Raw genomic sequence first — 16,638 nt, 5'->3', positions numbered from 1 at the left:
GCGTATATGATGCTGGCTTGCATTGTACGAACTGTGCAGACACGTTACACAGCTCTTTTTACAAGTAAGAACAGGTTGTGTGCATTAATCAACAGTGAAATATTTCCTTTTGTCAAGCGAGTAGGGTGCACGTACTGGGATTCCTCATTTGCAGGGTGTGTACGGGAGGTACTGGAATCAGCACGAGCACCAAAACGAAATTTAATATCCGGACACGCCCTGTGTACCTGCTATGACTCCTACTACACGTTGCATCTTGAACTTGTGCTGAAGAAAGTAAACTTGAAAATTCCAAGTTACTGAGTACCGTTCTTCCAGTACAGGCACTTTACGTTCACGTTATGTTCATTGGTCATTTCACTTTTCTGCTTATGATTGCACTTCAAGTGAGGCATATTATAATGAATTTCAACAGCATTTCTGTCTCTTGAAGAACACTGTGCGATGGTTGTGTGGTGAACTTGCATAGGAACTGGAAGTGGAGTGAACGACGACAATTCTAAAGGAGCGGAAGGTGTTGTGTGCGTTGCATTTTTGCGTGATCGGGGGATTCAATGCTTCCATAGAGAGTGAAAAGACAAACAGGAATGAATGTCAATGAGCACTGCAAAACGGCAGCATACAGCTGTCTCAGTCGGGACAAATGATAAAATGCAGAACATACCTACAGGCAGAACAAGTTGTTCGCCATCTCATTCACAGCAGCAAAAATTCTAGCAGCTACGTTACAATCGCTCGAATGCTTAGAGAAACTAGATACCTTTCATATGCAAAAAAACAAAAACATGGTTGCATTTCAGTGGATATTACAGCACAATGGTACATACAGGACAGCAGCAGCAGCAGCATCAAAGGGGCTACAACATTTCATTACTATGTATGATGTAGTGTTCGGGCTTCCAAGCAATGAAAACTTTTCAAATGTTAAAAAAGGTAACGTTGGAATGCATGCTATACAACACAATTCGGCCACATTTCTTCACATTACACCGTTTTGAAAAGAAGTCGTCGGACAAAATATTCGCGGGTAAAAACAACACGGCTTTTATCCCACCATTAGCAGCAAGCTTAACACATGAAATGTTGTATGGATATGACCATGCTAAAGTGCACAGTATATGTTCATATTTTTGTTTTACACTGGCTTTTCTGCAAGAATGCATATGTTTTCTTTTCACAATTCTTGTGCCATGCCTCAAAGCGGTCACGCATCAACGCACTAAAAATATGTGTAAATCAATTATTTGACATCTCTTAAATACACACTCCTCCAACTGCTGAATTACGCATCTACCAACGATGCCGTTGGCGTCGCAACCGCCGCTGCACCCTCCTCAAGTACTCGTGGTGCTGCGCACGGGTGGTGCCAAAGCATGCAATGATACCGTCCCGTGCTGCGCGCCCTCATAAATAATAGCTCCTAGCTGCTCTGTTTCGGGTCAAACCCTGTGGAATGGGGGCCCGTTAGAATCTTCGCTGCTGTGCTGCTGCTGCTGCTGCTGCTGCTGCTGAAAATGTCATCAATGGCATCAAAGCCGTCAACCAGCTCAGTGGCGCCTTCACCTAAGCAAAGATTGTGAAATGAAGCACACGCTGCAACAATGTCAGCAGCACGCTCTGGCTCGTGGTGGACGGTGCGGTAATGCTGCAGCACCGGAAGGGGGTTTTAGGCATGCCTATGCACCGCTCCACAATGGAGCGCATGGTGATGTGCTCAGTGTTGAACCTGCCTTCGGCACTGTGCTCGGAAGGACGGCCAGAGACCGGGACAAGGTGCCACGGCTCCAATGAGTAGCTACTGTCACCTGCAGAAAGATGGAAATAGTGTACTATGCTACGTATACCTATGTTGCACAACGCTAGTGTGAACATCAAAGGACATAATGTTAAATGACTACTGCAACAGCTGACGACACCATTAGTGCAGTGAGCTATTCATTTGTTCTGATCACTTAGGCCACGTCCTTCTAAAAAGAAGTCACAGAGTGATTGCACTACTACGTTTTTTAACCTTCTGGCAGGTATTCAGGGGGTCTCAAATTTTTCTTACGAATTGCTCCCGTGAGAAAAACGTTTTAATCTCACCAAGCAGGTATTCGCATGGCTCTGCAATGCGCCCCGTCACGAACCGTCGGCGCAGCCAGGTCGTTTGCCTGATGAACGAGTCGTGGCCTAACCCCGGTCGCATAGGGTCGACGGCCAGGATCCGCATCGCCGCATCGCAGATCTGGGAAAGCGGGCGCGGCGGAAGCCCATTGTTATCAAGCAAAAACAACAGAAGAATCCGGCGCGGGCACAGTAAACCGAAAGGCAAACAAGTCAGAGGTTAACTCACGATCATAACGTTGGGGGCGTAAAAGTGCTTCCTGTACATGAAAGAAGCCTTGCGGGGTCCCTTGGGCGCCTTGATGCTGATGAGGGTGCTGTCAATGCAGCCGATCACTCCGGGAATGGCGCCGTGCCGAAGGAAGCCTTCTTTCACGGCCTCCTTTTCTTCGGTCGTCGTCGGGAAGCGCACCCACCCATTTCGCGCGCTCACTTTCACTATAGCTTGAGCGACGCGTTTGATGCAGTCACGCACAGTCGACTGCGCAATGTGAATCATCGTCTCGCTCCCGACGGAACCTTGAAAGCTCCCGGTCGCAAAGAAACGCAGCGCACACAACACCTTTTGTTCCAATGAGAGCCGCGTCGCTCGCAGCCCTTCCAGTTCTTCGGCCAGTTCACCAAACAACCATCGCACAGTTTCCGTCAAGAGTCGAACATGCCGCTGAAATTCATCATCCGTCATGTGAAACGCATCGTCGGGTTCGTGTTGTTGTCGCCGGCGTCGCATGAGCGCAACCGCCATCCCGATCAGCGGAGCCGCCATTTTCGATGCCTTTCCGAACGACCCGCTCTCTGGCGATGCTAAAAACAATGCCTTTTCCCCCTGCATAATGAATGTGTTAACGTCATTTTGACGTCAGGCTTTTTTATGGTTGCTTGATTGACAAATATTATGGCCTCGCTTCGACCAATCGGAGACGACTAATGGCGGCGAAAAGCATAGAAAAAGGAATAGAATCGTTCCGCGATAGCACCCCTGAACCGACGGAACAGCATCGGGGCAAGTCGACGCAGTCGGGATCCGACGCCCGGATCAAACCGTAACGCAAGACGACAAACCACCGATCTCGACGTTCTTATTGATGAGTACAATGTCACCGCTTTGGTCGGCACCGGAGCCGAATACCCCGTCGTTAGTGGGCCCTCCACCCCTAAGCTGAAGAAAGTAAAGACCGCTCGGTATGGACGCGAAATGTGGACGGCTGGAGGCCAACTAATAGCACCAAATTCGACCGTCAGCGTCCCGCGTCTCGCGTCCTGCTGCGTCGGAAACGAGTGGTAGAGAAAATCATCATCACGTAATGACGTCACAAACTCTAGCATGCCGTCATGTGACGTAACGCGAGATAATGACATTGTAGCGCCCTCCTTTGGGCAGTGAACAAAAACTTGGGGGACCCTTAAGCTTCGCCTTTAAGAGTTGAACGCGATAACGAAGTCCGGCCCCTAGTGCGCACTTCAACCACTAAGTGCATACTTATAATGCGCATTGTTACACGCACACAGACACATACGCGCCCGCACGCGCGATATATCTGTAGTAATGGTACAGGTTTTCGATCTAAAGCACTTCCCTCTGCAAGAGTCGAGACATATTTCTCACAATGCCTGCCAGATGGCAGCACATTATCTAGCGTTTGCTGTTTGCTTGATCAAGGCCTCCTCTAGAAAGCCGGCGTTGGCTTGATATGTTTTGCGCTAGATGGACATAGTTGTCTATTTTTAGAGCTGTTTGAAAATTCGTGTTTGTTTTTAGCGGCGATGGCTGCACTATCCCGGCCTTTTTCGAAGCATGGCGTCGCGCAAGGAACGTGGTTTGATGGCCTTGCCAATGCGCCTACAAATCGCCGAATGGGCTCATTTTCGTCGTGACACCTGCCGAACAAAATGCGTTAAGGAGACTCCTTCCACTACATGGCATTTATGTGGTGTTTTTTTCGAAGCAGCTGCAAGTAACATCGTGGCTTTGTTGTAGGACATCTGCTTGCCACGCAAAGGGCCCGGGTTCGATCCTCAATGGGACCGAAAAGTTTTATTGTTTATTTTATTGACATCTTTCTCGATGTTTCGCTCACGGACGATTTTTCGCTCACAAACGTCGGTAGCGACGCCGACACCGGCATTTTTTAGCTATCGCGTTAAAACCGCTGTGCGCGCGACCTCAAGAGAAGAAAACAAAGACGGTGCTTCGCATTGGCACGTGACGCCACGGCTCCTGTTTCCTGCTGGCGTCGATTCTGGTTCAGCCGTCTCGTTCCTTCGCTCCTGTGGCATAAGCCTAAATCGACATCACGTGACATCGTAGCTTGGCCGAAGGTGGGCTGTTCGCGGAGACACTGCAAAATCAGGTGAGGTGCCTCCGATCCTGGAGGCAGTGCGAAATCACGTTAGGTGCACAAAGCTTTCGGAGCGGGGTGGTGCCGGATAACTACATCTAGGAAGCCTGTATGACCGGCCGTGCATGTAGGCTCCCTATTACATTGTCTTAGAAGAAAAAGAAGATGCCTTTTGCCTTCGAGTCGTCTCAGGTGAATTCACAAGGGACCCTGTGATATTTCGGCGAGCTTTCTCATTCTACAGCAGCGTTAGAGGGACGTCATTGTAGGCATGGCTTTCGTAAATCCACACAGCGCAGTCATTGATTTATGGGCCCAGTCAATAACGCTTTCTGCGGACAACGCCATCCCGCCGGATAGCAAAATCAGTCACCATGCTTTAAATGTGATAGAAGAGCAGGTCAGCGTTCCGCCTTTCTTGAGCGTTATTATTTTCGTCCGCACCGAAAACCCAGAGACTTAAAAGGCGTTCTCGAGGTCTACTAGCACTTGCTTCTGAACCGTCACATTTGCGTCGCAAGAGTCATAGCCGAGCTGCGTCATGGGAAAGCGAAGGCAATGCTGACAATCTTGAGCCACGAATATAGACACCTCGATATTGGCACGACAGTCGCCCATATAGATGAATTCGTGGACGCCAGCAAAGCTCTTGCCCTCTTCGATACTACCGAACCTGCTTCGACGGATCCGGGTTCGCAACAAGATTTCGACGTCAATCCGAGCCTTGCGAAGCACAAGCAAAACCAGCTCAAAGCCCTGCTCTTGCAATTCAAGGATTCCTTCTCGTCGTTGTCATGCATCCGACAGCTCCAGCCGAGAAAGATCGCATCACAACAAAAAGCTGCCCGACCAATACGTCAGAGTCCGTATGAAGTTTCGAGTCGAGAACGAGAGGCCTTAAAAAAACAAGTCAAATAAATGCTACGCGACGACACCATCCAGCCGTCCAAGAGTCCGCGGGCGTCTCCCATGGTGTTGGCGAAGAAGGAGGATGGAACCCTACGTTCATGCGTCGATTATCGTCGTCTGAAGAAAATCACGAAGAAGGACGTGTATCCTCTTCCCCGGATAGACGACGCCCTGGATCGATTACTCAACGCGAAGTATTTTTCGTTGATGGACCTCAAGGCCGGCTACAGGCAAATAGAAGTCGACGAGATAGACCGCGAAACGCTGCCTTTATAACACCAGACGGCCTACTCGACTTCAAGGTCATGCCCTTCGGTCTTTGCTCGGCCAGCGTCTCCTCTATTTTTCTGTGCCTGGGCGAAGGAGAGGAGCGCAATGGGGAACCGACCGTCGGCGTTAGTGCGGCTTTTACCCGCTCGGCGCCACCACTGTAGTAGACCTACCGTCGCGTCGTCGCTCGCGGAAACGAATGCCGTGGCTGCATTCGAAGCTCCTGCATGGCTCAGTTTCCGGCTGTATTCGCGATGTTTAAACTATAATGAAAACTTGTAAACGGGAATCATGAAGCGCTTGTCGTTCTGGGCAACCAGCCCATTTCGAAGGCATGTGTCGTTCGTGGCTATTTGATCGAGACGCACACGCGTCGTCTGCTAGGCCCAACCAGAAAGCGCATGCCAGTGATGCGGGGAAGATTCTTTCGTCACCGCTACGCTCGCTTGACTGAGAGTCGGGTTTTGACTGTCTCTAATCGGATTTTTGAAAGCAGCGTTTGCAAGGAGCTAATACCGAAAGCTTCGGCGATTAAAGTTCCCGATATGTGCTACCGCCTGCTGGTGTAGCACACAATACGCAAGCCTGGAGTTCGTGCGCTAAATAGCACGAAATGTCACTAGACTGTCCAGGAATATACGTGATCACCCGTTCCCTTCGTAAAGCTTTTGAGAATTACATTCCTTGCCACCGAGAGAAAGCAACAGGTGGTGCCAGAAAATGAGGAATTATGCCAAGCGCTTCCACCATTTCAGAGCTTAAACCAGGTAAATCGTGGTGGTACGAAAAACAAACAAAATTCCGCTTCATATGCCGCGCGCTTCCCGCAACGCTGGACAATGTGTGTCAACAGACGCTGTTGTTCAATTCTAAAATCGTAGTGCCGACTGTCAACTTGAGCCAATGTGATATTTGAGCCAATGTGATAGGCGTGAAAAATGCGGCCTGTTCGTCTTTCTATTTGTCGATGGATTTTTGCAGCCTCAGTATCTGGCTCCTCAGCTCTCTTTCTTTTTTCTTCCATTTGGCCTTTTCGATAGTGAGAAATGTAGAGGCCGAATGGCTGTCGACCTGGACGCTTTTGTCACATGGGGCAACCTGTCCAGCCTTGTGCACGCATTCATTGTGACACTGTACAAAATGATTTCGGTTGTTTCGCCGGTAGCGCATGTGGTGTCCATGGGCTCCGATTCTTCAGCTTCGGGACCTCATGTCAGCGCTGCACATAGCGGCGATAGCGAGGCAGCGTTGCTACTGGTACATGCATTCGTTTACTGTTCGGACGCAGCACGGTCATGTTTAGCGATACTTCCCATGCTTGGTTCAGTTGTTACCTTGGGCTGCAAACGTGAAGGGCCCTCTGCAAAGACTGACGCTAAGGCACACTTCTTAAGCCACCGCTTCTTATATTCTATGAAATCTTCGGGTCGTAAACGACGGCTGCATCTTCTAGTGTAGTTTGAAGATGTGTTGGGAGACCAATTATCCCGCCTAATTACTGCAAGCCACCTCTGCCGAACGCCAGTGGCAGCTGGAATTTCATGGAGGGACAGCCGAACGTTGTATTAAGGCGAAAGCCTTAAATGCCCCATCAAAAGCGAAAATTGACCGTCGGCCGCGTCAACACGAGTGATGCCAGAAATCATCACGTGATGACGTCACAGGTAATAAAACATTGTGACATCATGATGACGCCACATCACGTGACATCGTCATATTACATCTTCGCCATATTACATCTTCGCTGGGTCAAAATGTGCCGATCACAGAGGCAGTGCATAACCATCTGAGGTGCAGAAAGCTTGCAGTGCCTCCGATCCTTGAGGCTGTAGGAAAACCACGTCAGGTGCAGAAAAATCTCGGAGGGAGGCAGGGGATATTCATGAGACACCCTGTGAGTGTTTCTTTTTCTTTTTCAATAATGGGAAATAAAAAAAGACAATCATGATTTCTTTCCCTTCCATTTGCAGAGTGGAACACAACAGTAACGACATACTAAGGCATGCGAATGACGTGGCTGCAGTAGCATGAAGTATAAAATAAAACGCGAATGCTGTCAAACTCGAATGCAAGCATCGAACCGGCAACACGGCGTGACAGATTGCCTGCGGAATACGTACAGTGGGGATGGAAAGAAACGCAAACATGCGGCACCTACATTCCTTGCTGTTTCGCATTTATTTTCAAGCGGTTTTCACCTAGATGATTGATGAAAAGACGGAGTCCTCCATGATACAATCGAAGACCCTCTAACGTCTTTTTATATCCGCCAGTCAGGGCGTTATTAAAACAGAGCGTCGCCATGTTCGCGTTTCTTTCCATCCCCTTGTACCTGCGAAAGCCTGCGAGAAGCACGAATGCAAATAAACTCGGATGCAAACACGAATTCGTGAGCTTCGTACTACGCGCGGCCAGCGGCCAGCTTCCCGTGGAAGGATGGATGGCTGCTATGAGCGTCCCCTTTATAACGGGGTGGTGACAAGTGTGCCACCAGGATCGACAATAAAAACCCTTTACTCTTCTTTTTCTTAGTGTTGGCCTGGTGTCTCTACTTCAATTAAAACCATCTTACCCCAGAAAAAAAACTTAAATTTTCAGCGCCGTTCTTTGCCCTTTACGGCAGAATGTCGTTATTTTCTTCCCAATATTAATTTTTGTCCTTTCTCTCTAATTTTCTGCCACCAATACTTTAACCATCTCTTACTTATTTGAATCGCGGGCGTGTTCAGCTTTCCATTATCTCTAAAACCAAGGCGTCATGTAGGCTCGTGCCCAAACGTACACCTGCGTGGATATCTCCACATTCAATGAGAACATGCTCCGCCGTTTCTTTATATTCCCCGCAGCACGTGCATTGTTGTTATTCTTTACTGAATCTCGCTTTATAACTACCCGTTCTAAGGCAACCCGATCTCGCTTCAAACAGTAAAGCGTTTGCCTTGAATTATCGTAAAATGCCTCCCTCCTTATTTCATTTTTGCCTTTTCAATAGTTACTCAAAGCCGGTTTTTTCTCCATAGCTGCCGTCCAGCAAATCCTCTCCGCCTCTCTGACTTTTCGCTTAACGCTCTTTGTTGGCATACTGCTTACACTACCAGCCGTATATTTACTAGCGAGCCTCCTAGTTCTTTTTCTCTACTGTGTGTCCACGCTCTTCCTATACAAATAATGGAACACGTTCTCTGCCCACCTACTCTCCTTCATATTCCTTAGCCTTTCTTCGAACCTTATTTTGCTCTGAGCCTCCCTCGCCTCAAAACATGCCCATCCCATATCGCCCTTTACAGCCTGATTTGTCATCTTCCCGTGAGCACGCAACGCGAGGCGTCCCACAATCCTTTGATTTTTCCTGTACCTCTATGTACCTGTCACCCTCATTTATCCATACTCCGAGGTACTTGTATTCGCTCACCCTCGGTATATCTTGGCCCTGTATTGACACCGCCTGATCACAAGGATAATTGAATACCATCAATCCACATTTTGTTACACTAAATCCTAGTCCTAGAGCTTCCCCTTCCCTTCCGCATATATCCGCCATGTGCTGTATAACCTCTCGACTGTCAGCAAATAAGACAATATCGTCAGCATAAAATAATCCTGCAAGCTTCTGCTCAATCATCACGCCGCCCTGTTTGTGTGACAGATTAAAACCAAAGTTGCTACCTTCTAGCGCTTTTTCCATATTCACCATGTACAGCATGAATAACAGCGGGGACAAAGGACATCCCTGTCTCAGCCCCTTGCTAATCTCAACGTTCTCATTGCTACTCATTCCTTCCCATTCTATGCAAACTGTATTTTCTCGGTATATCTCCCTCAAAAGCTGTATACAGTCGTCGCCTATGCCCATTCCTTTCAATATATCCCACAAAATTTCCTGATTAACGTTATCGTACGCCCCCAGTGATGGATGGATGGATGGATGCTATGAGCGTCCCCTTTAAAACGGGGCGTGACATGTCTGCCACCAAGCTCGAAGAAAAAAAAAGAAAGAAAGAAGCTTCCTTGTTTCATGTTGGCCTAATGCGTTATCTACATTGATTAAATCTATGTTATTATACCAAAAAAGTATATATTCACGGTCCATCTCTCTGCCTCTTAAGGCAGAATGACCTTATTTTTCCCCCATTCTACTGGCATTCCCCCATTCTACTGGCACAGCGCCACCACGCGGCAGCGGCGAGCGGAGGCGCAGCGCGCGCGCGACGGCCCAAGGAGAGCGTTCGCCCAGGCACTGAAAAAATAGAAGAGGCGCTGGCCCGGCCCATGCGGCTTTCCAACGCGGTATGGATCCAGGACTGGCCGGCTTGAAGTGGCAGACTTGCTTCGTGTATTTGGACGACGTCTTTGTGTCTGCCGCAAACTTCGACGAACACCTCCGGCGCCTCGAAGCTGTACTTCAAGGAATCAGGACCTCCGTACACACCTAGAAGCCAGAAAAGTGCCGCTTCGCGTGCGAGAAACTCGTCTTTTTTGGGCCACGCCGTTCGCAAGTGTGGAAGTGGCCCCAACCCGCTGAAGACAGCTGCCATCGCTGCCTTCTCGCCGCGCACCAACAAGAAAGCCGCACGCCGATTCCTCGGCTTGTGCGCCCATTAGAGACGCTTCCTCTAAACATTTTCACAGATCGCCGAGCCACTAACGCACCTCACGCAGACGTACGTGGAATTGAAGTGGGAAACGGGGCAAATTGAAGCATTTGAAGATCTGAAAGGACGCCTCCAGACGCCTCCGATACTTGCGCATTTCGACGAATACGCCGAAACATAAGTAGACACAAACGCAAGCAGCGTAGCACTCGGCGCCGTCTTTGTGTAGAGGACTGACGGACTCGAAAGTGTTATCAGTTATGCTAGCCGGTCGCTATCTAAGGCGCAACCCAACTATTCCACAACAGAAAGGGAGTGCCTTGCCATCGTCTGGGCTGCATCCAAGTGTCGCCCCTACTTCTACGGCAGGCCCTTGAAAGTTTTGAGGCAGCACCACGCCTTGTCAAAATGACTTGTTTCTGGGATAGTTGGTGCGTATATTGCTTAGGTACAGAAGACTGAGACGCAAAATACATTTCTCGAAAAAGGGAGAAGCAGAAGAGAAGACAGAGATCAGTCTTCTGTAACTAAGCAACCACGCCTTGTGCTAGCAAGCTAAATTGAAGTAACCTTCAGCCCGCCTCGAGTGGTTGAGTCTGAGACTTAAAGAATTTGGCATTACCGTCGTTTACAAGTCCGGAAGAAAGCGCTCTGACGCGCACTGCCTGTCTCGTGCCCCCGTGGTGCTTTCAGCATTGCGACCGACCGCCGCAAGATGACCAGGATGATGACTGATTCTTCGGAACCATTAGTGCCGACGACTTCGCCGTACCACAGCAAGCCAACCCCAACTCAGGAGCATTGTGGAATACCTTGACGACAGGATCGCCGTTGTTCCGAAGGTATTCTAGCGGGGATGGGCGTCGTTTTTCTTGCGAAACCGCGTTATCCTAAAGACCTTCTCGCCACTTCGAGCCAACTGGCTTCTCCTGGTGCCTTCATCATTGCGACGAGAATACTTCAGGCCATCGACGACAAAACGACGGATGGACACCTCAGTATTTCCCGCACGCTCGCAAGAACACAGGAAAAGTACGACTGGCCGCGCCTTGCCACCGACGTCGCTCGCTACGTAAGGACATGCCGAGAGTGTCAGCGACGCAAGTACTGCCAACAAGACCGGTAGGCTTTTTTTCAGCCGATCTAACCACCTTGCCGATCATTCGAGCGAATCGGGATGCACCTACTGGGGCCGTTCCCAAAGTCGACTTGCGGAAATAAACTGATTGTCGTAGCTACCGACTGCCTCACCCGCTGCGCCAGAACAAGGGCCCTGCCCAAAGGCAGTGCCGCCGAGGTTTGCCAAGGTCTTCGTTGTGAACATCGTCCTTTGTCGTGGCGCACCAGAGGCTCTCATAACCTTGACAGATACGGCCTTTACTGCTGACCCAACTCAGGCTATATTGGGATACAGCAAGAAAACCCACCGCCGGACCACCGCTTACCACCCACGCACGAATGGCCTCACCGAGCGTCTAACTAAGACCATCGCCGAAATACTGGCCATGTACGTCGACGTCGAACACAAGACGTGGGATGCCATCCTTCTGTACGTGACCTTCGCATACAACACGGCCGTGCAAGAAACGGCGCAGATGACGCCATATAAGTTCGACTGCGGAAGGAAGGCGGCAACGACGCTCGGCGTCATGCCACTTCACATGACCGACGAAGAAAACATTGACGTCACTGTCTACCTTCAGCGCGCCGAAGAAGCTAGGCAACTGTCCCGTCTGCGCATCAAGAGCGAGCAATAGGCCGACTATCGTCATTACAACCTTGGACGACGCCAAATAGAGTATCAGCCCGGCGACCGTGCTTGGGTCAGGACGTCGGCCCGCCGACGTGGACTCGGTGAAAAACTTCATTGGCAATACATCGGGCCATACAAGGTGCTTCGACATCTCGGCGCTCTAGACTAGAGGTCATACTGGACGGAATTACGAACTCTCACAGGCGCCTAGCACCACCTGAAATCGTCTATGTCGAGTGCCTTAACCGCTTGATACGCGTTAATAAACCAGAGGACTCTACCTTTTGCTTTATGATTGTGTTTTATTAGTACCTGCACTTCTTTTCCCTTCCATGCTTGGTTACAAGCATCGGAACGATGCTTTTTCAGAGGGGAGCATTGCCACGCTCGCTTCTTTTGCTATTTTTATGGATCTGGTCCGTTACACGTATGACCACTGCCTTACGCAAACGGCGCCCGAATGTCTGGGAACCTTCTACATTATTTCGAATCTTCTGATTGGCTTGATAGCGCAAATGCGAACAGTGGAGTTTATTCAGAACCACATATGGTCAAAGTCTGGCGATTGGGCGGGTCAGTGACGTCGCGGCGATGACGCCGGCCACGTCATCGCCACACCTCCGGCAGACACCGATACGGCAGCCCGGCCGCCATATTTGCAACACTTGCCCAACGGCCGCACAGATGAGCTAACGTTCACGCAGTTCATTCGGGAACTGTAGCGCCATCAAACAAGTTGCGAAGGCGAAATAGTGCAGGTGCATTGTAATACAAGTTTATCGAAAAATATGGGCAGAATTATGCATGTGATTTTATTCATATCATTGAAAACCTGACTTCTGGAGCTGTGCATGCGGATTTCCAGTTCACTGCGTTCTATGCAATGCGCGGCGCTTCTTATGCTATAAAAGCCTGCGAGGTTAGCATGAATTTCGGTCTGTACAGAAGTTATTTTTTTTCCTGAAGCTTGTGGGAATCGAGCGCGTCCTCCCCTTTGGCGCCTCGTTCCCCAGCTAGCGCGTGTGCTGGCCCCGCGGGGCTCGAGCGCCGGGAACCGCCATTATTAGGCGATATGGCAACCGTGGCTAGGCCGCCAGGCCTTTTAGGGGCGAAGCTCCTTAAGGCGGCACCCGTTCGTCCCTCGTAGTCGTAGTGCGTAACCAGTCGTAACGCTTGTACCAGATCTTGACCTCCAAGGTGGTGCCGGTGGGAGATTTTTCCTGTGCGTTGTTGAACAATAAAAAATTCGCAGCGTGCGCGTTAACTAAAAGCCGAATTCTTCTGTCTCTCATTCCCCATTAGCAGTCATTGGCATGTTCCAGTAGGAAACGTTAGTAGAAGTAGAAGTGTAAGTGTTAGCTAAAAGCCGACTTCTTCTGTCTCTCATTCCCATTAGCAGCCATTTATTTATTTTTTATTTATTTTGTTACCCTCAATCGCCGAAGCTTTAAAGAGGGGAGTGGGTTACAACATGAAAAATACAAAACAACGAAAAAAAACGTGCTATTTTATACATGAACAAGACTAAAGCAAAAAACATCTCTACTCAATGAAACGCAACAAAAGTGAAATGTAAAAATAAGCAAATCACAAGAAGCAAATAGTGAATGTGGTAAAATTATACAGTACTAGCAAGAAAGTGTAAAAGTAAGAGAAATAACACACACACAGAAAAAATCAAGAATCCACTGGAAAACGCTGGCATCTTGACACGTGGAGACAAATTCGCAGGGAGGGGGAATAGATCGGATGACTAGGGAGAGCTATCACGAAATAGGTGAACTGATAAAGAATGACGAAAGAGGGAGTGATTGTTTACCTCCAAGGTAGTGCCTGGTGAGATTTCTCCTGTGCGTGATTAAACAATAAAAATTTTGTTCAAAACGCCGTTGATTGATGAAATAAACCAACGAAAGACGCCAGATGTTTTCTAAAAGCAAAACGAAAGAACGCCAGATGTTTCTAAAGCAAAACGAAAAGGCGCCAGCTGCTTAACGAAAGACGCCAGATGTTTTCTAAAGCAATGGTTTTCTAAACAATGAAAATTCCCAGCGTACATGTAAAATTAAAGTGAGCTGCAAGTCGTCATAACTCATCGAACCTTCAGTATAAACGCGCCCGATCTCACGTCGGTGATGATGTACTGGGCAGAATTCACGGAAGATTCACGGTTTACCGATGAACCTCCGCAGCTTCGCCCACTCATCATCATTCACTCCGTGGATATGCTGTGATTTTTTTGCTTGGTGCGAGCCATGCGTCGGTCTTCCCCGCACAAGCCACGCGTCCGTACATGTCTGGAAATGCTCGCGCCACCACATTAGCCTACGTCACTGCGCAACGCCTGTCATCATTGGCCGCCAGTGAGAAACCCCTCTCCCATGAGCTCGCTTCTGCCTGGCGCTGGTGGCGCTGGCTCGCCGCGGGAGATACTCGCACGCCTGCAACGAGGCAGGCGGCTTCTCTTTTGCGCGTTTCGGTGGTTCCCCCTTTTGTGTGGTAACCGTAGCGCCGCAGGCAAGTGTACTCGATCGGTCTTGCGGAGTTACCCTGACGGCCTGCAAACCCGTGACTGCCGCACTGTGCTGCATCGTGCGTTAATAAACCCGTGTTTGTTGACATCCTGCTAGTGCCTTTTCTGCGCCGTGCCGGAGAGTAGACGAACCCGGCCGTAGCGTCTTTGTTCGCTGCGGCAGTGGAGAACGTCGCGTTCCTTCCCGGTCGCCTCGTAGGGTAAGCGCCTCGCAAACCCATCTCCAGAAGCTTAGGTTCGATAATAACGCGCTTGATAATGTGACTGATGCTGACGATATTTTTAGACAGAGACTGCTGCGCCGCGCGGTGCAGCAACCGCTGCCACAGAGAAACGACTCCTGCACCGCACGGAAGTGACGTCATGCATTTTTCAGTTAGGCGCGCCTTTTGAATATGCCATAAATTTGCCGAATCGGCAAGCGAGTATGCCGCCCCATCGGCCTCCCGTCAGCCGGACATGCTGCTGCTGCGCTGCTGGTGGTCCTGTCTACAGGCCTTTGATATTGGATGTTTGATGACCCTCGCAGAATTGACTCTATTTACTATGATACGCTGTTTTAAAAATCAATGCACTTTCTCGGCGAGACGCAAAAGGTCATGCAAAATTCAGATGCAGCTGGCTGCATCGACTTCTCCTGCATCCGCGTCAAGAATGTTGAATCACACGGTTTGTCAAGGCTCTGATGACAGGAAGACGGACTGCAACAGACGTGGTCTCAGAACGGAGTCACAGTGCGCCTAGATTTCCCGAACGGCTCGTGGTGATGTACACTATCGCGATGAAAACAAACGCGAACAGCGTAGGGCGTGGCTTTCACTACAGTAGAACTTCAACATGCTTTGACTATCGCTTGGCGTATCTGCTTTCGGCGGGCGTCGCCGTAACGCTACAATTTTGCTCCGGCTGGCGCTATCGCATTGCGTGTGTGTTGCGAGTACAAATCGTGACTGGCAAATCATAACCGTAACAAATAATGGTGGCCACGTTTCCTGTCATCATTCTTTTTTAGCAGCTAGCAGTCACTGTTTCTCGTCGTCTCTTGTAGCCACGCCGAATATTCAACACGAAACCTTGTTATGTCGCTCAGTGTACAGTCACCGCCTCACGAAGTAATCGGCAGACTAAGTCGCTTCAAAATACTGACGTGACGCCGTGATGCCCTTGGCTACACTGTACTCTAGGCGATCAGCACTTGATAAACGATGCCCAATGGCAACAGCCCACTGCGTTAGCCCACCTACCTACAAAACAGTGCCGAACAGTTTGTCTGCCTTGCTAAATAACACGGCTTGTGACAGCACAGCAGCATTTACCTAGCAACGGATGATAACGGCCGAAACGTGTTCGCACTTTGCGAAAAACTTCAAGTGCAGGAGCATTGGACATTGGAGATCACAGGCTTAGTAAATACACTTCGCAGCCGCACTGCGATTTCTTGTGTGTCCGGGACGTTCACGCGAACTGTGCAACAACATTTATTTCATCGTCGAGCTTGCCCTTCGACACAAGCAAAATGGGGCACTCGGCTGCAAGGACAATCTCACCTTTGACAACACCACGTTTTGCCATCGCAAACTAGAAAATGCGGTACTTCCAACGCTTCCAACAGCAACAATCCACACATTATTGTGAGACTGCGCGCATGACTCTTTCGCAGCTGCCATATTTGGAACCGTTACCTTTCGCAGCGCCCCATGGATTTAAAGTGCTTGCGATATGTAATTAATTAAGAAAGTACAAAAACTAACTCGTCAAACACTTTTTGTTTAATATTTTTGTAGATTTAACACGTTATAAGGTAAAAAATTGGCCGCGTATCTGCGTGCTTCGCTGCAAATGTCGTGTAAAGACGATAGAAGAGGCGCTGTGTGAGATATGGACGCCATCTGGCAATACGTCGGGAAACATGAGTGCTGTGTTGCGTGCTGGTAGTCCCGGCGCAGCAGCAGGCGAAGACCGGCGGTGACCAACGCGACCGGCGGGGACGCCAGCCAGCCCGAAAACGCGGTTTGGCGCGAAGCGCTGAAGCAGAGAAACGTCCGCACTCAACGAGTACTCTCCACACACTCTTTTATTTACACGTCGCCTGGGTAAAACAGGAACGCCAGAGCGGCGCCCACAACCGGCAGCCTG

General features: G+C 49.5%; 1 protein-coding gene across 1 annotated transcript; it reads right to left on the bottom strand.

Moving 5' to 3' along the window:
- Nucleotides 1–1,439: 1,439 nt before the first annotated feature.
- On the bottom strand, nt 1,440–2,851 carry LOC119382182 (putative nuclease HARBI1). The gene is made up of 4 exons (XM_037649902.1): nt 2,336–2,851; nt 2,086–2,227; nt 1,615–1,805; nt 1,440–1,508 (listed from the first exon to the last, which is right to left on the bottom strand). Exons 1-4 carry the CDS (start codon nt 2,849–2,851, stop codon nt 1,440–1,442), a joined length of 918 nt encoding a protein of 305 aa, XP_037505830.1.
- Between the last annotated feature and the right edge of the window lie 13,787 nt (nt 2,852–16,638).

This window comes from Rhipicephalus sanguineus, chromosome 2 (genome assembly GCF_013339695.2).
Source record: "Rhipicephalus sanguineus isolate Rsan-2018 chromosome 2, BIME_Rsan_1.4, whole genome shotgun sequence".
NCBI lineage: Eukaryota > Metazoa > Arthropoda > Arachnida > Ixodida > Ixodidae > Rhipicephalus > Rhipicephalus sanguineus.
This window is presented reverse-complemented; position numbering and strand designations above follow the sequence as displayed.

Bases quoted from the DNA above. Each gene is read 5' to 3' on its own strand.
- LOC119382182 (XM_037649902.1), bottom strand. From the start codon at position 2,851: ATGGCGGTTGCGCTCATGCGACGCCGGCGACAACAACACGAACCCGAC. The intron at 1,806-2,085 runs GTGAGATTAAAA...ATCTTTCTGCAG, and splicing joins GCCATGCGAATACCTGCTTG to GTGACAGTAGCTACTCATTG. The intron at 1,509-1,614 runs GTGCTGCTGACA...TGACATTTTCAG, and splicing joins CGTCCACCACGAGCCAGAGC to CAGCAGCAGCAGCAGCAGCA.